Source organism: Pelmatolapia mariae, linkage group LG20 (genome assembly GCF_036321145.2).
Source record: "Pelmatolapia mariae isolate MD_Pm_ZW linkage group LG20, Pm_UMD_F_2, whole genome shotgun sequence".
In the NCBI taxonomy this organism is placed as follows: Eukaryota; Metazoa; Chordata; class Actinopteri; order Cichliformes; family Cichlidae; genus Pelmatolapia; species Pelmatolapia mariae.
Window position 1 is genome coordinate 19,964,041 of NC_086244.1, and position 23,052 is coordinate 19,987,092.

The 23,052-nt window shown below is 39.3% G+C and overlaps 2 protein-coding genes across 2 annotated transcripts; one reads left to right on the top strand and one right to left on the bottom strand.

The window, feature by feature from the left end:
- Positions 1–7,522, bottom strand: ogfr (opioid growth factor receptor). Its single transcript, XM_063464913.2, has 7 exons — positions 7,228–7,522; positions 6,640–6,705; positions 6,468–6,549; positions 6,290–6,368; positions 3,719–3,785; positions 2,625–2,773; positions 1–2,535 (listed from the first exon to the last, which is right to left on the bottom strand). Exons 1-7 carry the CDS (start codon positions 7,351–7,353, stop codon positions 1,428–1,430), a joined length of 1,677 nt encoding a protein of 558 aa, XP_063320983.1. The 5' UTR covers positions 7,354–7,522; the 3' UTR covers positions 1–1,427.
- Positions 7,523–14,329: 6,807 nt separating this feature from the next.
- On the top strand, positions 14,330–16,443 carry LOC134618900 (potassium channel subfamily K member 15-like). Its single transcript, XM_063464515.1, has 2 exons — positions 14,330–14,822; positions 15,067–16,443. Exons 1-2 carry the CDS (start codon positions 14,531–14,533, stop codon positions 16,065–16,067), a joined length of 1,293 nt encoding a protein of 430 aa, XP_063320585.1. The 5' UTR covers positions 14,330–14,530; the 3' UTR covers positions 16,068–16,443.
- Positions 16,444–23,052: the final 6,609 nt, after the last annotated feature.

The window sequence follows — 23,052 nt, forward strand, 5'->3', positions numbered from 1 at the left end:
GATCGGAATTTGCTTTGAACTCACTGCTACAGATGACATGGTTAAATTACTCAGAGTCTAAGACCCCAGTCACACAGGCCTAGAGACCGGTTGGCGACCAGCCTGACCTCTAGGGAAAAATATATATTACCTGACTGGTTGGTGAACAGTTGCTGACTGTTGCTGTGTGAAATTGGTTGTAAAGAGCGTGGTGGCATCAAAGAACTCCTTGTGAATCCTTTGGGTGCTAGCACACCAGAAACTGAGAAGGTTTGTATCAAAGTAAAAGTTGCATCTTGTTAGTTTGAGCATCAAAAGGGCACAACTGTTACTTTAAAGGCGAATGTTCTATATTTTGCGTTGCAAGCCAGCGTCATCCATGCAAACTACTAGCGACTGCAGCAACCTGCTAGTGACCAAAGCACCCGCACACAAGCTTTTGGTGCAGCACTGTACATCTCTCTGCCACCAGCTTCCCTGAGCAACAGCAAGCAACCTCCTGCAACCACTTATCAACTTGTTGCACATTTACCCTTTGGTGACCGTTGGTTACCAGAGGGGGTCTCTAGGTCCCCCTTGTTCACGAAAGTGGGCCTTTCATGAACAATTTCACAGCAACTGCTTGCAACTGGTCAAGCAATACTAATTTTCCTATAGAAACCACTGGTTGCCAGGCAGTTGCCAATCGGTCTCTAGGCCTGTGTGACTGAGGCGTAACTAATCACACACTTTGGTCCTTTTTTTGGGATTGGTTTAAAAGTCAAAAATATACAATACGGCGTGTTTCTCCTTTAATATTGTCTGATGGCCATGTAGAAATAAGAGTCGAATCCGGTCCCACATTTAACAAATTAATCAATTCATATACCCATCAGCCACAACATTACAACTGACTACATAATACTGTGCAGGTCCTCCTCATTCCACCAAACAGCTCTGACCAAACTCATCCAAGGCATGGACACAGTCTGGTGGTGTCTGACATAAAGAAGTTTGGGTCCTGATCATTGAGAGTTGGGTCCTTCATGGTCTGGGCTCCGTCTGGCATGTTGGATTGGGTTCTGGGGACATTGGTGTTGATTGGGTCAACACTATGGGTGATTTGTCATTTTTCCTGAGCAGTTTTGTGGTGTGTTGGGTCACGTATCCTGCTGGGTGAGGAAGTACATCAACTAGGCATGTACGTGTTCTATAACAATGTTTAGGTAGGTGATATGTGTCAAAATATATAAAAGCCAGGACGTAATGTTTCGCCGCAGAAACTGTAAGGTCAGTGCTATTTACTTCAACCTCAAAGTGGTTTTAATGTTGTGGCTGATAGCTGTATAGTCCTTCAAAGTTAACATCTTAACATTAAATATAGTAGAAATAAGGCCTAGAAAGATTTTAAGCCATACTCTGTCCCTATATTACATTTTTTCCATTTAATTTAATATGAACTTTGTCCATCAGTTCATTAATGAGTTCCCCACATTCTGGTCTGAGCTCGTGGGGTTCAATTCCATGTCAATATCCTCGGGTTCCTTCCCATTTGTCTGTTCATCCACACCATTGTCGGTTTTCATCAGTGACCCGTTTGTTGCAGACATACTGTCCTGCAATGTTTCGTCTGCTTCCTTTTTATGTGGCACTTGATTAAAATCAGTCCTTGGGATTTTTTCCTCCCTTTCTGAAGACAGAGAGGGCGAGTGTTTTGAAGTCTTATGAGGAGTTTGCACTGACGGGCTCATTTGACCAGTGGCTTTACTAGGAACAGCTTTTTCCTCTATCTGCCCACCGGCTAAGCCCCCAGCCAGGCCATTGCTTGGCAGCACCTTGTTATCTTCTCTTTTCTTCTTCGGTGGTTTTTCAGGTTCTACATCCTCTTCTGTTTGCATATTGATGTCCCCATCCTGGTCATTCGAGTTACTTGTAGATTTCAGCTCACTGTCTGCGCAGGACTCGCTTTTCCCTGTCACAGTGTCGTTACTGGGCGAATGTTCCATTTCATTAACATCATCTGAAGAGTCATTTCCATTACCCAAAATTTCATTATTACACTCAGTCTCCACACTTCCATTTTCGATTACCTCAGACTCTGGTTTAGGCTCAGGGGATGCCTCGGATGGTTTGCTTTTGTCCTTAAATGCAGTTTTAACAGTTCCTTTCTGAGCCTTTGCAACACTATCCAGTCCATCTTCCTTCTGTTGCAGGGCTGCTTCTCCATCTTTGCCTTTAACCCGTGAAAAGACTTCCTCCTTTCCATCACCATTCCCTATAGCATCAGGTCTCTTCTCTGCCTTTCTGAATAGCTTCTGAACCTTTCTGGGACACCACACAAACTTATCCTTTGGCTCAAAGTGAAGGTAAGCAAAGCGCACAAGCTCCTGACGTTTATGCTTGTCCAGCACAGCAAACAGAAAGTAGTCGAGCACGCTCCGTTTAACACTGCTCAGAGTCTTTTTGACCAGCGTCTCCTCCAGGAAGAAGCGCACCAGAGGAGCCTGATAGTGCTCAAAGCCCAACTCCCCGAGGCTTTTCAATATGCGAGTTATCCGCAGGTTGTTGTGCATATTCCTGCGAAGGACAAGGCAGTTGAAGCTGTAATCACAAAAACAACTACTACATATGCGGGAAATTACTGACATGAGAATAATAATACTTACCGCTCCAGGTTTCCAAAGCGCTCCTTCCAATTTTCTGCACGTTTCACTTCACCCGTCTCTTTGTTAACCAAACGGATTCCATAAAAACCCAACATGAGTTCATAGGACTCGACTAGTCGTCTTTTGGCATCTTCATTCTTCTTGAAGGCCTGGTGAGAATTTACAGCGCATTTTTAAAAAAAGAAAAAGAAAAAGGAAAATAGATTTACTGGCTAGAACTGTCTCAAATATGAAATGAAATCGTCAAATTTTCAGTGATGCATCTTATTTGACCTCTACGGTAACCTTTTATTGGGCGCTCATAGATGCAGGAAAGCCACAATGCTCCAAAGAGGTTACATCACACATATTTTGTTTCCTTTTTCAACATGCTGTTGAAAGACTCGTAGAACTTGCCTAGTGACATGCATATAGCCACTGCATTTCCTATTTTGGTTTCCTACAATGTTAAAGAATAAATTTGGCTGTGGAGACACCAACAGACCTGTAGCCAAGTGATAAAACCAATGCATCAACATGCAGCCATATTGTAGACACTGCTACATTTGCTACATGCTACATTTTTTTTAGGAATAATTACCAACCAAACAGCCAACATTACTATATGTGATGAACTTATTATGGAAAACATAAGAAATTTAACCTGTCAAACAAACTGACTTTGTTTCACAGTTAATGGTCAAACAAAGTGGGTTGGGGGGCTGGAACGAGGTGGGGTACACTCTGGACAGGTCGCCAGTCTGTCGCAGGGCTAACAGAGAGACAACTATTTATGCTCACAGTTACACCTACGGTCAATTTAGAATCGCCAGTTAACGTAACCCACCTAACTGCATGTCTTTGGGCTGTGGGAGGAAGTCAGAGTACTTGACCAAGACAGTAATTTTAGGAAAACTATAGCAGTCTTTTGCTTGATTTAACCTGGCAGTTCTAGTCCAGATTCAATAGACTTCATTTCATTCTGACTTTGGACTCGGACAACTTTATGGCATTAACCTAAACTCTTTTTCAGTTGCTTTGTGTTGTGATAGAAAGTCACTGTTGACCAACTCTCTGCTACTGTTTGGTAAGAGCGCTTTCCATTTTACACTTACCTCAATTTCCTTCTTGGTAAGTTCTGAAGCCATGTAATTAACCCCTGGTTCTCGCAGTGGAAACAGCCTTGCAACAGCAGACGGTTCAAGAGAGAAACAACAGAAGACCAATTAACTTCTAATGACACGACACTTTAATTCAGTGGTGCTGACGCCAGATGTCCCTGTGAACAGTTTATGACCCAAATATAATATATTCTAGTGCCTTCATCCAATACTTTAAAAGAACATGCATATGCTATAATTTCATAAATTGCCTCGTTCTTAAAAACATTTTTAAACAAAACACCACTTTGTAAACAAACATGACATCCTTCAGTGTATTAACATTTATTTTTTGGCAGTTTACAGTAACAAATGTAAAAACTATTAACGTGCCACGAAAGGAAAGGGTATATGTAACAATTCTTTTCCCACTGTGAACACTCCATCTATTTCTGGTATGCACTATGGATGTGGAAAAGCATTTGCTACTTGACATCTTGTGCACATGTAGAGTGTAGGCTTCTCTCATTTCTCCGTCTCCTCAATCCTCCTGCCTGTGATCTGGAAATCGATCTCAGTACTCCATGCTCAAAAATATCTCAAATCCTAAAATGCGTCAGGAGAACAGAGGCGTATCGATGTAGCTATAATTAAGGTTGTACAGGTGTGTCCTAGGCACGCAGCTGGAATATACAGTACTTTGCAAAAGTCTCGAGTCAGCCCTTATTTCTTTATATTTTGCTAGGAAAATAGGTGTTAGCGATTTACTGAAATGTGCAAACATGCATGGAAAATCAGTATATAAAATGCAAAAACTGAGTTTTTTGACAGTCAGCATCTGGTATGACCACCTTCATTCAACACAGCCTAATTTTTCTTAAACAAACTTTCTTGTAATTTATTTAAGTAGTCTTCAGGAATAGTTCTCCAGGCTTCTTTCTTGCCTTTTCAGTTTTCTGTAAAGATGATCTTGCACTGCTTCAATGATGTCCAGCCTCTGGGAAGGCCAAAGCATGACTGATAGTACTCCGCTACGATTTCTATCCAGGTACGCCTTTAGTGCATTTGCACCGAGTTTGGGATCATGGTGCCAAATGAAAGCGTTGCTTGTAAGACTCTTTCCAGATGGTATTTTATGGTGGATCAAAATCTACGGGTACTTTTCTGCAATCATCCACCTATCAATTTTAAAACGATCGCTAACAGCACTGACTAAAAGGCAGCCCCAAACCATGACACAGCCTCCACTGTATTTTGCAAACGGCTATAGACACTCACCATCGAGTCTGTCTCCTTAACTCCTCCATACATATTGACATATTTGAACCTTAAGACCCATTGCCATTGATTTTCAGTGCAGTTCTCGTGTAATTTGGCATACCTCAGCCTTTTCTCCCCAATTCCCTTTCACTGAGGCCATTTCTGATAAGATTTCAGTGAACAATAGACTGACCAACCAAAGCACTAGATGCATCTCCTGCGCCAGGTCTTTGCTAGATTTGTGTCATATTTTGCAAAGGCATACTTTTATGATATAGTTCACCTCCTACTGTCTCCTTCACTTGTCCAGTTTCTTCCGATTTGTTTTCAAAAAATATACACACACACACTGCACACTATGTGAAGATATGCCAGGCTTTTGGCTAATAGCTCTCTTTGTTGGTTGTAAAAATACAGTTTTATGCCTTTCGAATTGTTATTTTTGGCTTTTTCTAGATTCAACAAAAGAAATAGGAAAAAAGTCTGTTTTTGTGACAGGCTGTGAGGACCAAAGTGCTTACAGATACAATACAAAATTGGTTCTTTGCTAAGTTGTCTGCTATGTGTAGACAGCAGTAGATCATCCCTTGAAGTAGGTGCTTTTTTAGGCTTAACAAATAGACTGATTCTTATATTATTTCTACTCTACCGGAGCACTCAGAGTGCTTTATACAAAATGTCTTATTTGCACAAACACTTTTTCTATGCTTAAGTGCTTTTTATCTAACATTCAAACTCTGATAAACGCTAGGAGATTAGTATCCAGCCCAAGGATATTTGCCATGCAGACTGGAGCACCCAGGGATCAAACTACCAGCCTTCTCATTACTAGATGTCCTGCTCTAACTATGTCTCCTTAAAAGCAAAATATAAAGAAATGACAGGTGACTTAGGACTTTTGCACAGCACAGATGGAAGGACGCTACAAACAACTAGTCCAATCAGTATTCATGAGTAGTGTTAGTTACTTAAATACAGTAGACTGTGTAACCAGCTTTAGTTAAAATTACAAAAAAAGACAGTTACATCTGACATCATAAAATAAAGCAGAAGTTGGGCAATAACAGAAAATAATGCAAGTGTGGCTCACGTCCTATTTAATCAATCCTACTGAGAATTAAGAATGTCTCTTCCTGTTTGCGAGGAGGGGAAGCAAGGAATGAAGGAAGTACAAAATGAGAAACGAGTGAATATGTTTGTGTGTATGCGTAACAGGCTTCAGACTACAAGTTCAGCAAGATGGTAAAAGTAAGCTGTGGTCAGTTCTGTTGCCGTTAGGTTGGATATGGCTAAAGTACAAAGTTCAAAGTGTCAAACAGTACATACCACTGGATGTACGAGTGAACTCTCTCCAGCCGTTTGTAGTCGTTTTTCCATTCTTTAAGAAATGATTCAATGTAGATATCTGTGACAAATGAGACAAAATATTGGTATCATCACCACAAGCACGACTTTCACACATACAGCAAATATTATATTATATGCAAACATATGAGTATTTTACCATCAGGAGCAGAGGGAAACTTATTGAGATAAAACTGCAGATTGTTCATTTTGTCCTCTGAGCACTCCTCGTCTGCGAGATTCTGTCCAAACAGAATAAAGGAGACTTTAACATCTTTCAGCTATGAGCACGATTTTTTTTTTTTTAAGAGATGAGCTGAGGTGTAACTTACGGGGTATCCTCTCCTGTAGTTTTGCATGTCCTTTGCTGCTCTCATGTTTCTGGGCGTGTGGTGCCACTGCAAATATTAAGCATATATAATAAAATACATTGATATGCATCAGGCGTCTCACATAAATTAAATGCAGGCCTTGCATTATATTGCATTAAAAGTATAAACAACCTGAACTAATATACTACAAATCAAGGGGTCATTAATAATTGTGTCACGACCTGTGCTGTTCCTGATAACGTCATACGAGTTGCCATATAAGGTCGGGTTAATCAAATTCCCACTGTTGCAATGAATTAAGTCTATATGCTAATGAATTCCTCCTCCATTCTGACTATGATTCACAGACTACTGCTAAATGTGAGCAGGCCAGAGTAAACATTTACGACGATTTTCAACTAAAAAGTAAACTAGCAGCGAGCTAGGCTAGTTAGCAAAGTCGCAGCAGTGATGCGTAAAGCTAACGTTAGCTTTCCACAACAGGCAACAGAAAACGTAGTATTGGATGTAAAAGAAACGAGCTACACTAGGGTAGACTAGGTTTTTTTGTCCTTTGTCCTCTGGCTGAGTAATAATAAAAGCACGTACTAAGGCCCAGCTCGATTTGTTTTTGTCTTGATTTGACCGACGGGTTTGGCTCTCTCCGGCCGGGTCGTCTCCATCACTCTCTGTGTCCCAGGTGGAGTCGTACTCACAAACACAATCGTCCTCCATGCTTTAATAAAAAAAAAAAGATATGCGGCTAGCTAGGGCTAAATTGTCGAGTAGCCTGGTTTAGCGCTGCAACCGTTGCTGAATGAAGCTACACTTGCATGTTCAGGTTAGACGAGGACGGCCCTGACCATCCGTCTTTCAGGTCTACCATCATCAGATAGCGGCTTCGCTGGCGGCTGCAGTGCTAGTGCTGCCTTCAGGAGCTTCACTTAAAAATCAACCATGTGACTTAACTACGTTTACTAGCACTTTAATCTACCTGTATTTTATATTTATTAATTCTGGAAGCTATGTATTGCTAAACCCCTCTCTTAGTAATTGTTATCATATAAATCTAACTCCATTTTGGTGTTATTTGCAATCGTTTGGGTTTTTAAATATACTCATTATCAACTCGCTTTTCCGATACACCCCGAAGGCATCAGCTTACTGAGCTGGTTGGCGGTGTTAAAACCCGCAAACTAGCTGAGTCAGACAGCATATCTTAAATGCAGAAAAAACTTTCACTTTACTGTTATATAATAACGAAGCAACAGGGCAGGTATGAGAGATAAGGACTGATTAACGCATTAATGAAAAAGAAAAAACAACTCTACATAAAGAAAAACGATATAAAAATAGGAAAACTAACCAGACCAATAAACCTAAAATGTGTCTTACTAATTGTCTCATTTAATTTGTAGATGACATATGAATTGAATGCCCCTCCTGTCTGGTAGCTGAATGTCTCAGATATTAAAGGAAGGTCAAAAATCCAGCAATGCATATAGTGATCTGGTAACTTTTATAAATGTGAAGGTTTGTTTAAATCGAGCAGTTATTTGCAATCTTGATTATTATATATATTTTCGAGCAATAGCAACAAAAAAGTCCATCTTTCAATTTCCTACTCACTCACAAAGCCATCTACATCTGGGTCAGGAGGGAGTTATTCTGTCTATAAGGATGCACACTATTCCTGTTGTCATTGGGCCAGGGGGGCAGTATATCACACACACACACACACACACAGCAGTCCAGCCAATTTAGAACCACCAATTAACATAACAACAAGCATGTCTTTGAACCGTAGGAGGAAACCCTTGCAGGCATGAGAACACCACACAAAAATCCCTCAGCAAACCAGGAAGTTTGAAAACTGGGAACCTTCTTATGGTGAGATGATATCATTTACTACTATTACTATTTGTCTGACCAACAGCCTAAAATCCCAAGTTAATCTTTTACTAGTTATTAAACAGTGCAACTTTGTTTTATTATTTCAGCTTAAAAAAATGACATTATCAATTAGATCATGACATTTTCTGTCTACTAACTAGTTATTTAATTGATGCCAGAAAATGCACACTGACAAGTTATATGATTGTGTATTTTCTTTCTTGCAATATCTTCAGCATAACGGTCTAATAACTTGCATTTAGGTTTCATACAATAAGAACCTGCAGCATAAACAAGGATTAAGAGGTGATAACCTATAATTGGACCATTATATCATTTTTTGACAGTAATTGGACAGAGTTATTTATACGAGACGCCAGTATTTCAGCATTAGAAGGTATAAATAGAATCATGTGTTATCGCAGGGGATTCAGTGTTGAATAGCCGCTGGTGTGGGTTACTATTTTTGGTCTCAGTTACTGTGGAAACCAGAGGGCTCTGCAGGCATCCAGTATTTGCTGTTGCTATTTAGTACCTCTGCCTCATAAAACAGATTCTCTGTCGCCTTTTCCTCTGTTCAGTACAGATGGGAAGATCTACACAGGGATTAGAAAAAGCATGTAAGCCCATCTAGCTGTGTTTGTCAGAGATTTGATATTAATCTAATGCCTAACCCTTGCCACCCCTTCTGACTATGAGCTTCCGGCAACAGGCTGGTGGTTGGAATTAAGTCTCATCTGCAACAGAACAAGAAGACACCTGGACCGGCTGAACATTTGTGGCTACTTCTGCAAAAAGCACCATATATTTAAGCCAATTTTAAACTAATTTACTTAACTAGAAATGATCAAAAAAGAACACCCCCCCCCCCCCCCCCCCCAATTCAATAAATCTGTTGCACTGCCATCCAGAAACATAAAGGCATGCATGCAAGACTTTCTTTTCACAGTAAGTACACAGATTTTCTTGGGCAACAGCACTTTAACCAGTAGTATATATGGTCATATTTCCATTTGTGATCCATCTGCAAGTTCTTCTTTTTTTGTGTTGCAATACTCCTGTTTGGTAACTTTAGGTAGTAATTCAGGTGCTTAGCAGCTGGAGGTACATAATTAGTCCTGACATGTCTGTTTTTCAGCAAGATTATGCAAAATGAAGCTGAAATTCATGAAACCTGGTGGAAAGTAGAGTGGAGCAAAGAGTCTGCACAGAAACTGTTTTAGCTAATTTGCTCCCTTTTTGCTCCACAGAATCCAACATGTCCAACATAAGCAGGCACACAGCTCATGGCCCAGCTGCCAGACTACACTGACATTTATGTGTTTCTCTTGTTCCCTGCATGGCTCATAGTTTGTTTACCAGCTGCTATTTAATGATCTTACATCTTAAAGCATAGGACAAATGCACACAGTCACTTCTGAAAACCCATCTGAAAACCTACTAATAAGGACCTAGTGGCTCTATGACGTTTGTGTGGTTGGTTTACAGCAATTAAAGTTTCAAATGGGCACAATCATGGTGTATGTATTTATTTTAATTGCCAGTTGTTGACTTTACTACGGTTAGCCAGGCATTATAAGTCTTACAGTGAGGTGAAGATAATGTGCCTTATGGACAAGTTGATATCATTAATACACAGCTGTTTCTGTTTCCTTTCTTTCCTCATACAAATAATGTAAATGTTGAAAAATGTGTGCCTTTATGCACACACCCTGTATCTCTGATAAAAACCCAGTCCCAGCATTTTAAAATGTAGTATTTAATTTAGTTATGCCATCTGAATATAATTATATTTAACATTTAAAGACTCATTTATGCACTGTATTCTACACATGTTAATGGAGCACTAAGCTTGAGATTAAGTTTGAGTGCATTAACTTCTTTAATAATGACCTCGCTGTTATAATAATTCTGACATTAAATGTGGTCACCAAATGATGTGCTGACTTTGTGCATTAAAAATGTATCGACTGCATATTATCAGAATAAATCAAAATCCTAATTATGTGCAAAATATGCTTTCACTGACCATTTAAGAACTCTGTGCTTCAAGTGTCAAAGGGCACACTTTAGAAAGTGTCCATCAAGAGTAATACAAATGCTTGAGGACTTTTAGGTTTTCACAAAGGAAATGAAGATTTAGCGTAACCTTTATTGAACATCGGTGCCTGACTCTGTGGAAAAAGAGAATCTATATCTCCCTCGGCTGTTTAACAGTGAAAACCTTGCAGAGGTATTACCATGAGTTATATATATATTTTTTCAGTCTCATCATATCTGGGTGCTTTTATTTCAGGGAACTGGGAAAATGGGAATCAATAGTATGCATTTACACCTGCGGTACTGCATTCACAAAAATGGTTTAACTGCTGAAAAAGCACACGCAGGAAAGAAAAGAGTTATTCATTTTAAGCGAAGAGTAAGAACAGGAAAAAAAGAGAGGTGCCAAAAAAAGATCAACTCTCATATCAGACAGGAGTCACAGACTGAAGGACGAACATTCAGAGTATTTCTTCAAAGCTATTCTTGGAGAGCTGCATAGACTGTGACTTCATGTGTAATTTCCCTTTGGAATTAATTAAGTAAGAGAACTGATGAAATCAGGTATGATCAAATAGTCTGTGTTATGCATTTAACCCTAGGTCTCCCTTGTGTACAGCACAAAGAAGACAGGCCTGTGTGTCTGTTACACCTCAGCAGTTGTTATAACTGTAAATTAGAGACATATCCAGGGGGATAATCCTTACTATTGCCTTCTTACATGCTGTGTTCCTCTCTTGAGATAAAGGTCAAATATTTTTAATGCTGGTCTTGTGTCACTTTGTGGAGTGCAAGTATTTTTAGGAGATTCAGCTTACCTCCAGGAAGAAAGCAGCTCCCGTAACATTTTGTAAATATGTGTGCAGAGTACCCTGAATAAAAGCTCATATTTTGATTGTTATCCTGTGATAAAATTCTTTCAGTTAAGTTTTCAGCAAGTGCTGAAGAATTTAATTTCAGATCACTCTGCAGATTATTTCCATACCGGGGCTATGTGTGTTTGCTTTGGCCCTGCTGTTGCAATAAAAACTTTAATATAGACTTACACTTTAATATATATAAATAGATCAACACACTGTTTTATTCTTGCGGTGTTCTTTATTGATAAAGACAGTGTGTTATACCGTGCTGACACTGATTTAACTGATGTGACTTCTGCTCAATCAATTCATTGTGACACAGCTCTCACATACAGAATTTATATAAGAAGGTTATGTCAGCATCTTTTTTTCTTTTAAGGATCATAATTTAAATATTTAATAAGACATAAAGAAATTAGAGTATGACACGTCCGGGCTGTCAAGCAATCTGATTTTGATTTTTTGCTACAATTTCTTATTTGCCGTCCTAAATCGCCACGCCATAGAAAAAAGAAATTCATTATCTCGATTCAATCCTTTAGAGTTAAAACCCACATCTGTCCGTGTCTTTGTGTCTAGCTGCTTCTTGCATCACACATATTGTCCCTAGATGATTTTCTTTCTTCTGTCCTTGAAATAAAACGGCTCGGAGCCTGTTAAACAAAAAGACCCTAAAAGTTTTTTTTTTGTCTTTTTCTTTTTTTGTAGAGGAGATTAATTTTTACAATCTCTCCTCCAGGATTTTGACAGATTTGCATTTTTGTTGTTGTAGAGCTGACAGATGGGTTTTATTTAGTGGAAAAAAATAGGCCTTCAGGCATGAGGTCCTCTTTTCACTGCATGCCATGTGCAGCTTTAACAAGGTTTTGTAAAATCTGCATACACTTACCAATTACCACATGCACTGTGGGTGTAACTGATTTTGTGAGATAAAAAAACAAAAACAAAACAAAAAATAGCAAATGCTGTGCGTGGACAGTGCACAGCTCTGCATAGCATAGCTGTTTATGTTCACATTTTTCTCCACAAATAATTTAGCCTTATAAACTTACCAGCTGTCACGTGGCAGCTGTCAGAAAGTTAATATTAATGTAATGAATATGGACACAAACACAGTATAATCCGGCCCTTGAACATGTACTACTTGATTTCAAGTTTTCATTGTGATGCGTCATACTGTAGTATCATAAATATTAGATTGAAAAAAGCAAAACACAAGCACTGTTTAGGGAACAAAGGAAAACACTGCCTCTAATGCATCCTGCTGAATGTGTATAAATATGACCTCACCATAGTCTACTTAATATTTTCTTGACATATTAATTTGTAGGTCTGCGGGGTTCTAATAAAATACACCTTAGAGAAAACAGACAACAGGTATAACTCGATTAATGAAGCTTCTGTTTAAGTCTAAACACTTATCCTTCAACTCTGTGGGGATTGATGGGCCTTCTCGCTTTGTTCCAGGTCCTTGGGCTTTGAAAACGATGTGAATACAAGCTGTCTGGATTGATGGGTGGCTGTTGGGGCTTTGTGTTCCTCTCTTATCAGCTGAGATGTAATTGATTTATGGAGCGCTGGTTTGAATCAAAACAGGGATGTAAGTGCGCTGATTTTGCCACAAAAACAGGACCATGGAGAGCAGGTTGCTCTGTTTGACAGGAACAAAAGCACACACAATAATCCACCTGCTGCTGCCCTGTACTGACATACAGAGGATGCTCCTATCGAGTTCTTCTTGCTTAACTTAAAAAAAGGTCTAAATAATGATAATTTATGTTGTGATGCAGTGACAACGTTATTAACGAAACCGGCTTGGATCATTACTCTTAACTTATTAGTGTCAACCTCACTGATAGTCCAAGTCTGTGCCACTGGTACAAGTAACCATAGCAACCAGCATCACCTACAGTAAAATTTCTAGAAGCGTCTACAGTAGCAGTGCTTTTTTTTTCTCTTTAGCCACTGCACATGAACGCAAGAGCTGTCTCACATACAGAGGCACACATTCAGGCATCCGTGCGTTTAAGTAATGCTCTAAGGAAACTGATTTAAAAAAGGAATTAAGATTGTATTTCTCAGATTTTTAACTTCCGAATGTTTGTATTTTTGACCACATTGTAATTTGGGATAAACTATGTGTATATCTTTACTTTATTCCTTCAGTCTTATTTAATTTTTACTGTTAATTTGATTCCTTAATTTTTTTGTTGTTGATATCTTTATTACTTCACTTTTCTCGCTATTTTATCATTGATCTATTTTATAGAACAAATCCAATACGCCAGATTTCTAAACACTGTCTTACCTGATATTTTATTTGTTTCCATGTCTTTAGCTCATGAGGATCTTTACATGTTTATTTTTTATTATTTAAGGCTTAAATTAGGCTTTCATTTTAATGTTTGTACAGAATGGATTTTAATTAACTTTCGTTTAACCTGGGGATTACTTACTTCAGGACCAGATGTTAGAACTTTGAGCTTTTTGAATAACTTTTTTAATGGTTAAGTTGTCCCCCAGATTCGGTGTCTGCAAAGATTTTCAGTCATATTAAACGCACCTGAACCTTTTCCCTGCTTCACAGCCTCCTGAGCCTCCACTTAGTATGTGCAGTCACAGTGCCAGGTCAAATGTGAAATCCCACTGGTTGCTGTCCATGGTGCTGAACAAACCTCTTCATATTAAATAGGCATATAAATTGCTGCACACAGTTATGTGACATAACTGAACATCCGCGAAAAATACTACTTTGTATTTTGTGCTATGCCTTATATAGCTATATGTTAGCCTATATTACACAAACATTTTCCTTCTTCTTCTTCTTCTTCTTTTTTATTGGTGATTGTTTTGCGCATGCGAAAAGGCAAGCTGAGGCCACTAAAACAGATAACCGCGCAGAGAGCCGATAGCTCTCGGTACGCACAGGAGAATATGCGCGTTTTAAAAACAAAGAAGACATCTGAACCATAACACAGTCAAGATTTAAAGGCGTTATTTTCCCACCCGCCCCTCGTGACATTACGTTTCACGCAACAGGCTGCAAGACCAATGTGGAGTCTAAGCTGAAGAACAGTACCACCTGTAACACCGTGCCCGTGCTTCCGACTTTCGTGCCGATGCCGAGAATGAAGAAGCAAAACGTCCGGACCTTGTCGCTCATCCTCTGCATGTTCTCCTACTTGCTGGTGGGCGCCGCGGTGTTTGACGCGCTGGAGTCCGAGTCGGAGAGCTCCCGCCGGCGCATCTTGGAGCAGAAGCGCAACGAAATGAAGAAGAAGTACCGCTTCTCCGAGGACGACTACCGCGAAATCGAGAGAGTAGTGCTGCAAGCTGAGCCCCATCGCGCCGGGAGACAGTGGAAATTTGCTGGCTCTTTTTACTTTGCCATAACAGTAATCACTACCATTGGTAAGTTAATGTAAGGCTTCTTCTATTGTTTATTTTATGTTTTTGGAAATGACGGGTGATGTGTCACTTTGCTTGCTTCGTAATTCACAGCACAACATTATTTTTTCTGCAAGAATGCACTATTTGAGGCTTGGTTTTAATGACGTGTTGATTAAAAATAGACAGTTGCTCCATGTTTTACCAACCAAGCGTTGCTTCATGATGCGTCACAGTGTCATTACATTTTCCATCTCTTTGCATTAAGGTTATGGACATGCAGCCCCTGGAACAGATGCTGGGAAGATCTTCTGCATGTTCTATGCTGTACTCGGCATTCCTCTCACTTTGGTTATGTTCCAGAGCCTGGGAGAGAGGATGAACACATTTGTCCGCTATCTCTTACATAAGGTAAAACAATGCCTGGGCTTTCGACGCACTGAGGTGTCCATGGAGAACATGGTCCTGGTGGGCTTTTTGTCCTGCATCGGAACACTGTGTGTGGGCGCTGCAGCCTTTTCCCACTTTGAGGGATGGAGCTTCTTCCATGCTTACTACTACTGCTTCATCACACTCACCACAATTGGCTTTGGGGACTTTGTGGCTTTGCAGAAAAAAGAGGACCTCCAGGAGAAAACGCCCTATGTCGCTTTCAGCTTTATGTACATTCTGGTGGGGTTAACTGTTATCGGGGCATTTCTTAATTTAGTGGTGCTCCGTTTTCTCACCATGAACACTGAGGATGAGCGACGGGATGCACAAGAAAGGGCTTCAATGAAGAGGGACAGAGGCCTTTTGGATGGGACCCTGGGCCTTGGTGTTTTAGGGGAACAAAGCAGAGATAGCCACAGTGAGAGGAACAGGAGCAACATGGTGCACAGCCATAGCACACTCTTCCTCCCAATGGAGGAAGGAACCAGTCGCACCAACCTGATCTCTTCCCCGGTGGATCAGGAAAGACGAAAAAGCCCCTGCAGGCACAGGTTGCATTTCCAGATAAAGGCAGGCAGACGCAGACAGGAGTCGAGCCTCAGCTCCCTCTGTTCCTGCATGTGCTACCGTTTAGAGATTTGCGATAGCCCTCTTATGTCCCACAGTGAACATCATGACTGCCACGTTAGTTCTGTTTATTACAACTCAGTTTCCTACAGGATTCAGGGCTGTTCACCAAGTTCCAGGGACAACACTGGACTAACTTCGCCAGGAAGCAGGATCTCACCTGGCCATAGTTTCCGGGAGTTCCCTCATTTACGAAGAAAGTCAGTATAAGGAGCATTATTGTGAGGGAAAAGTGTTTGCACAAACTGTAAACAGTATTTTCAGAGACACTGTATTTTGTGTTACTTCTCCTTTGTGCATGAAGACAAAGGTTCTGTTTAGTAAATAAGTTGTCTGTTGTGGCTATTGAAAATAATTTTATTTCTAAAGCGAGAAGGATTTTTTTCTTTCTTTCTTTACTTTGACTGTTTTTTTTTCTGTTGGTGATTCTGCTGTTTTGCATGCATGTTAGGCACAGTGCAGTGCATGCTAAAGAGAATGTATAGCACAAAAGGTGACTGCACGAGTGCCATGTAAAGATGTAAAAAGTCAGCCTTTTTAATCTACACTTTTAATCAAAAGTATTTTGGCTATGAGGGTTATGACTGTGTAACTGTTTGGTGAAGATATGTGAACAATCCTCAGTGGAATTTGCTCCTGGTTTGGAGAGAATTTAATTTTTCATGCCATAGATGAAAGATGTCATAATATATATGTATATATATATATATTTTAAAAAGCCTTAAAGAACTTTGACCAAGCACATGACAAATGTGGCTTTTTACTCATTGAGCATTGCAGGTGTGAAGTGGGATGCACTGCTGCACTCTGATATAAAGAGATTACGCTTGTTAGAGGACTAATCTGAATGTAGCACACAACAGAAACGTATATGTAGCAGGTTTTTAGTGAAACTGGAAAACTCATGATTTTTTTTTTTTAGCAAAGGAAGTGCTGTTTCTTTGTAGACTTGATTTGTATTCAATGTGAATGTCTGTTTTATTGTTTTATTAAACCAAAGAAAAGGGCCATTAAACGAGTGGCTTTTTTTCCTTTACTTTTTTCAAACTTATTGTTCATCGAACAAAATTGCTCCTCTTTGTATGCAGTTATTTTCATTCACTTGTCTTCCACTGATCAGTTTTTAATCTACTGGAACATCTCAATATGTGGTAAGAAGAAAAGAAAAAAAGAAGCAGGAAAGAAACAGTTTTCTCTTTGTTGACTTCCCTTTATCTGCTGGAACATATTTGAGCAACGGCATATAAAAAGGTGCCATAATGAAGTTTATAATCCTACTTACTGTGGTGATACTTCATCATTTGTTAAGATGGCATAGGGTTTACATAGAGAAAAAAACAACCTAGTCCACTGGCTTATTTATTTTAGGTCAGTAGACAAGAATAAAATTAGATACATTTATTTGAAATATCAAGATTTTTTAGTTCTCTGTGTTATGTCAGCTTCAATATATCAAGTGCACGCTTTATACTCAATTACAGCTGTTAAGGCACTGGTAACATAAATATTTTTGTTAATCTGTATCCTGTTTAACTGTACCTTCACCATTTGTTTGTTCTGCAAGTCATGAAACAGTTGCCCAGTTGTGTTAAAAATTTGAAGGTATTTCACAATATCATCCATCCATCTAAGCTACCATAGGGTGTGAGGCAGTGTTCACCCTGGACAGGTTGGCTGTCTGTCCAAGGTGGATAAACTACCAACTGCAGACTACTGACAAATGGAAATCTATGGCCAATTTACCCAACATGAGGCGACAGTGCAAATCAACAGCATACTGTGGTGGAATTTAATAAAAATAAGCCTATATTTATGCATTGTAACTTACTTGATCCAGTTACTGGAATTACACTGAGCCACTGAAATTCTGATTCAGTGAATGCACTTTACACATTGTTTACTTTGTGTACTGCATAGATTTTACATTACATTACATTAGAAAATTAAGATGTATTATTAAACTGCACCGTTCTGCTGTTAGATAATAAACTACCTAATAAATAGAAATATATTAAAAAAACAAACAAAACAAAAATAGTTTCTGAATGCTCTCTTCATCATGCCATCGTGTGTGACACACACACACATGCACACATACACTTATATATACACTGTAAAAAAGTTTAAATTACATACATATTATATTAAAACACCACCCCCAAAAGCAAGTTAATAACTACCTGTGGACTTAAATACATATGAACTATTCATATTTTCTTCCCTTAAGACTATTACATTGAATCCAGCCCAGGAGCCCTTTTATGTTATTTATACTTCTAACTCTCCCGAGTACCCCTGTCTATTTGAGATATGGAGTAAATCAAAAGTGGCAATAAACAACAAAAAGAATAAATAAAACTCCATTCTCGAGTGGAGCACCCAATATTTCAAGCCATTAAACACTACGTCTTCTCCACTGTCATGAGATAAAATCACATTACGTGTCGTAATGTCTGCACATTGCCTCCATTTGCTATTTTTAAAACCTGTTTTTGGTTTGGAATGGGGAACCAGAAGTCATAAAGTCTTTACATAAGTGTCCCCGAGCTTACATTTCAAGCCATCTGTTGGTCTGCTGGAACAGAAAGCTACTTTACATATAAATGTAAAACTGATTGGGCAATAGAATCTGAAATGGTGATTGGTTCTGAAATGCCATCTGCTCCTGCTGCTTGTGAATGCACACAATGGCATTTACGCTCTTTCTTATATTGTCACATCACTAAATCTCATCCTTTCTTCACTGAGTACAACAAGCCCAATCACACAATTTGTTTGTCTCATACTTTAGAATATGAAGTATTTTGATCTTTCTGTATGGCAGAGAAAACGGAGGGGAAATCTGCTACAATACCTTTGACAAGGGGGCCCTCTAAAGGTGGTAACAGTTTTTGGAGCTATTTGAAGTAAGTAAAGTCATAAAAAAACATTTAGCCACTGGGGGGCAGTGTATGTCTTTTAAAAGGCAGTGAACCCCCTGATGTTTTCATCTGTTAAAGTGTAGCTTGAGTAAACTCAGATATACTGAACAGGATCATGCGCTCCAAAAAAACCCCCATGACACGTACAGACATGTCATTATTTTGTCATTTTTATGGAAATTGTGTTTTTATCTGATATCTATAGGGTTGAACTATATAAATCAAGAGTCTAGCAATCTAAAACCTTAAGTGTGTTTGGGTTTGCACTATCAAAGACATTAAAAAATGCAGCAAAAGCAGCTTGTTAGTCAGTACACCGACATCAGGAATCACACCTCCTACTGTTACCCCCTAGAGCTCGACAATCTGTACAGCAAATGACACGGTCTATAATTTGACCCCCAATTCGGTTGAGGAAAAAATCATGGAAACCCAAAGGATTCCCAGGAGAGTTCCAGGAGGAAAGAATCGGAAGGAATCTTAGGAAGAAAATGGGGAAAGCGGAGGGATCCTTCAGACATGCAGCAGAGGTCACATGAACAGAATTTATTGATAGTATACACGGAATACAAGATGACAATATTATAGATGAATTGTGAAACTATGGAAAATGTGGATCCAGGAGGACAAACGACTTCCAGCTCTTGCTTAACAGGTATGCCAGGTACGGGTATACCTGATCCAAAAAGGATATAAAAAAGAATGTACAGAAATATACCTTTCACACTTATGGGAAAAGAAAAGATACACCTTGAGGAACTGAGAGACAAACAAAGGAGAGGCAAAGATGTGAGTTCTGATTTGGTACAGTTTGAGCACCAGCAAAAATGCTCATTTTTAAACTTTGTATCGAAACAATGATCAAAATTAATAACCTGCTACATGTCAGTATTTTAAAAGGTTACATTATTTCCTTTTGAATTCTATTCAGTTTTATTTATACAGCACCAAATCACAACAGCAGTTGCCTCAGGGGGCCTTTATATTGTAAAGTAAAGACCTTACAATAACACAGAAAAAACCCCTGACAATCAAACAACTTCCTTTGAACAAGCACTTGGCAACAGTGGGAAGGAAAACTTCTCTTTTAACAGGAAGAAACCTAGGGCAGCACCAGGCTCAGGAAGGGGCAGCCATCTGCCATGACTGGTTGGGGGTGAGGAGAGGGGTAGAGGATAAAAAAAACATACTGTGGTAGCGAGCCAGAGATTAAAAATAACTAATGATTAAATGCAGAATGGTGTATAAACACATGGGGAGTGAAAGAGGTGAGTGGAGAAGAAACAGTCAGGGCGTCATGGGAGGGCTCCAGCCGTCTAGGCCTACTGCAGCGTAACTAAGAGTGAATACAGGGTTGCCTGATCCAGTCCCAACTATAAGCTTTACCATAAATGAAGGTTTTAAAAAGTAGAGAGGATGTCTCATCCCCAAATCCAAACTGGGAGCAGGTTCCAGGAGAAGGGCCTGAAAGCTGAAGGTTCTTCCAATGTCACCATTACGACACGTAGTTGTAGCTCTTCTTTTCACTATCGAGTCTCAGTTACTTCACTGAACATGTATGTAACATATGTGTATGTTACAGATAAGGTATTCTAAACAAATACCCAATGAAAAAATGTAATGAAACTGAGGATCTGAATGCTCCATGCATGCCTGTGTTCAATAGCAGTGCCTGTAGTGTTTCTTACCATGTGGCCAGTTAGCTCTGCTGATACTGACAGCGATAATGAAACTCAGAACAATGTTATATATTGGTTTTATTGATACTTTGGACAAGATAAATTAAACCCATTTTCAGCCACAGTAATGGAGCCTCAAATGTCATCTCACATGCCCCCAGGAACAGAGACTCCCCCACATGCCTTTAACTGTCAAGTGTGAGTGTTACACAGAGACGTATAGAAATGTACAGATGTAAGGTGATATTGCTGAACGTGCTGCTGTACTGTACACATATATTAGCCACGGAACACTTTCTCTTTGACTGGCCACGTTGCCATAATTACATTTGATTATCAATATCTGTCGGATCAACATCTGTAGCTATCGTTTCTAATCCGCTGCACAATTCTTACTGAATCCATCGATTTAAATATCAATTTTCCAGGAACCAGTTATCAAATGAACTGCATGAGTAGTACAAAGAAATTATTGGCTTTAAACCAGGACATGATTAATTTTACGATGATGGAATAAAGCCAAGATGCCCAAACTTTTAGAACATGGAAGATAAAACAGCTAGAAATACGACAGGGTGTGCTATGGATGGCCACTTCACATGTCTCATTTGGATGTCTCTGGATAAGAGGTTTCAGTTGAATTAAATGAATTTAAATAACCTCAGATTAAGCGTATTGCTAATTAAATCTTTTTTTGTACTGTACATTTTCCATTCTATCCGAAAGGTAAAATTAATCCTGGCTGAAGTGGGCTGAAACAGAGAGAGTGATATTTCTCTCCTAACACATCAGTGTTACATAAACCCAAGAAAACTCCCCCCGGTGACAGGAGAATCCCTTCATCTTATGCAGCTATTTTATGATCCGCCCAAACAATTTTGGGTTTTACAAGGTTTCTTGTGCCTGAGGACATGGATCAAAGTAAGGTGCTACATCTCCTGCTAAAATGAATGATCTTGAAAGGGATAATCAAATAGAGACTCATCAAAATAGGAGATGGTGCTGGTAGCGTTTGAAAAGCTTATTATACTTTTGTGATGGTCACTGCAAATTAATTGAAAATTTGAGTCTTTTGAAATGTAACGGGAGGCCGGCGCCTTAGGTCTAAGACCCCCCCCGTTCTAGGAAGTGAATACATAATTAGCATTCACCATGCAGAAAAGTTTTGGTCACTTTATTGTTCTGTGTCTTCAGTCTAAGATCACCATGTTGCTTGACGTGGATAATGGGGCTGCTTTAAAGCATCTGTTCTCTTTAGCAGCTGATGACGGCAAGAAAACATGCATCAAAGACTTTAAAGCCGAATCTCTCCTTCCATCACTCAGCAAACTCCTGCCTGATGTAAAGCATTTTTGTGACTCCTGTCTGTGAAAAGCGCTATAAAAATAAATAATGCTTTCTCGCTTGCTTGATCTCTTTAATGTGAGATGTGACACTGATGATGAGGAACATGTGCCGCATACAGCCCAGGGCCTCTATAAATCAAACTATAGACGTATCCTAGAGGACTGCAGTACAGAAACAGGGAGCACACTCCATATTTTGATGGATTATTGGTTTGATAATTTGATAGGATTAACGCAACTTTCTTTACATGCATGGGTCGCAGGCAACGTTTCCTGTTCCAGTTTATTTTTGTTTCAGTGTTATCCATTTTCCTTTATAATTATATGTCTGTTTGTATTTCCAATATATTAAATTATAATGAAATTCAAAATCATACACATGCACATTTTGGTTTCTTCTAGACTCATTCTAACTTTCTAACGTTTCCTTCTGGATTTTCCTGCAAGGATTATTGCATTACTAAAGTTTGAATTTATTCTTATGTTGTTTATTTAGAGCAGGAGAGTGCAACATATAGTCCATGTGATAGAACTGGTCTGTTGAACCGCTTGCCAACATGTGAAACTGCAGAGAACTAAGGCCTAAATTTTGAGCTTCCCATTCTCTTACATTAGAAAGCATCATTTTTCAAGGTGTTATCCGTGGATCAAGCCATGAGAATGGTGGCCTGAGCTGTTAATATCCAGAGGTTTAAGTCATTGTGAGCTTTATAGCCTTCTTATTGACAAAGACGTTTTCAATTGCCTGAGAAATCACGATGCAGTAAGACTGTTTAGCCAAGGAGCCGCGCCCAAGCTTTTATTGTATTTACGAGGTCCATGAACTAAAATGACTTTGACACCCCTGTTTAAGAGTATTGTTATGTATATATAGAGAGACAGGCATTACAAATGCTGTGGTGTAGATATAAACAACATATGTATTATTCTTAGGAGTTTGATGGTTACAGGCCCAGATCTCAAGCATATGCTCTATTTTTTCTATTAGGAATCCAAAGGAGCCTTTGAATCATCTTTTAATTAACAGAAGCACACGTAGTCGGAGAAACTAGGAAGGGGATGAGCTTTTAATAAAGATGAATCAGTCATGCAGCTTTCGTAGCCACCACTGAGAGGCAGTGACACACTAGATAGCTTACACAATGCACCTCCTATGTTTGCCCAGCTGTAGCTTGTGTGCTGTCATTACCCCAACCGCCCCACTCCCCCCCAAACTCCCAATCTCCCCATCCTCTTTACTATTGCCACT

Bases quoted from the DNA above. Each gene is read 5' to 3' on its own strand.
- ogfr (XM_063464913.2), bottom strand. From the start codon at position 7,353: ATGGAGGACGATTGTGTTTGTGAGTACGACTCCACCTGGGACACAGAG. The intron at 3,786-6,289 runs GTATGTACTGTT...TGCTGTTGCAAG, and splicing joins GTTCACTCGTACATCCAGTG to GCTGTTTCCACTGCGAGAAC. The intron at 2,536-2,624 runs GTAAGTATTATT...TGTCCTTCGCAG, and splicing joins CGCTTTGGAAACCTGGAGCG to GAATATGCACAACAACCTGC.
- LOC134618900 (XM_063464515.1), top strand. From the start codon at position 14,531: ATGCCGAGAATGAAGAAGCAAAACGTCCGGACCTTGTCGCTCATCCTC. The intron at 14,823-15,066 runs GTAAGTTAATGT...CTTTGCATTAAG, and splicing joins AACAGTAATCACTACCATTG to GTTATGGACATGCAGCCCCT.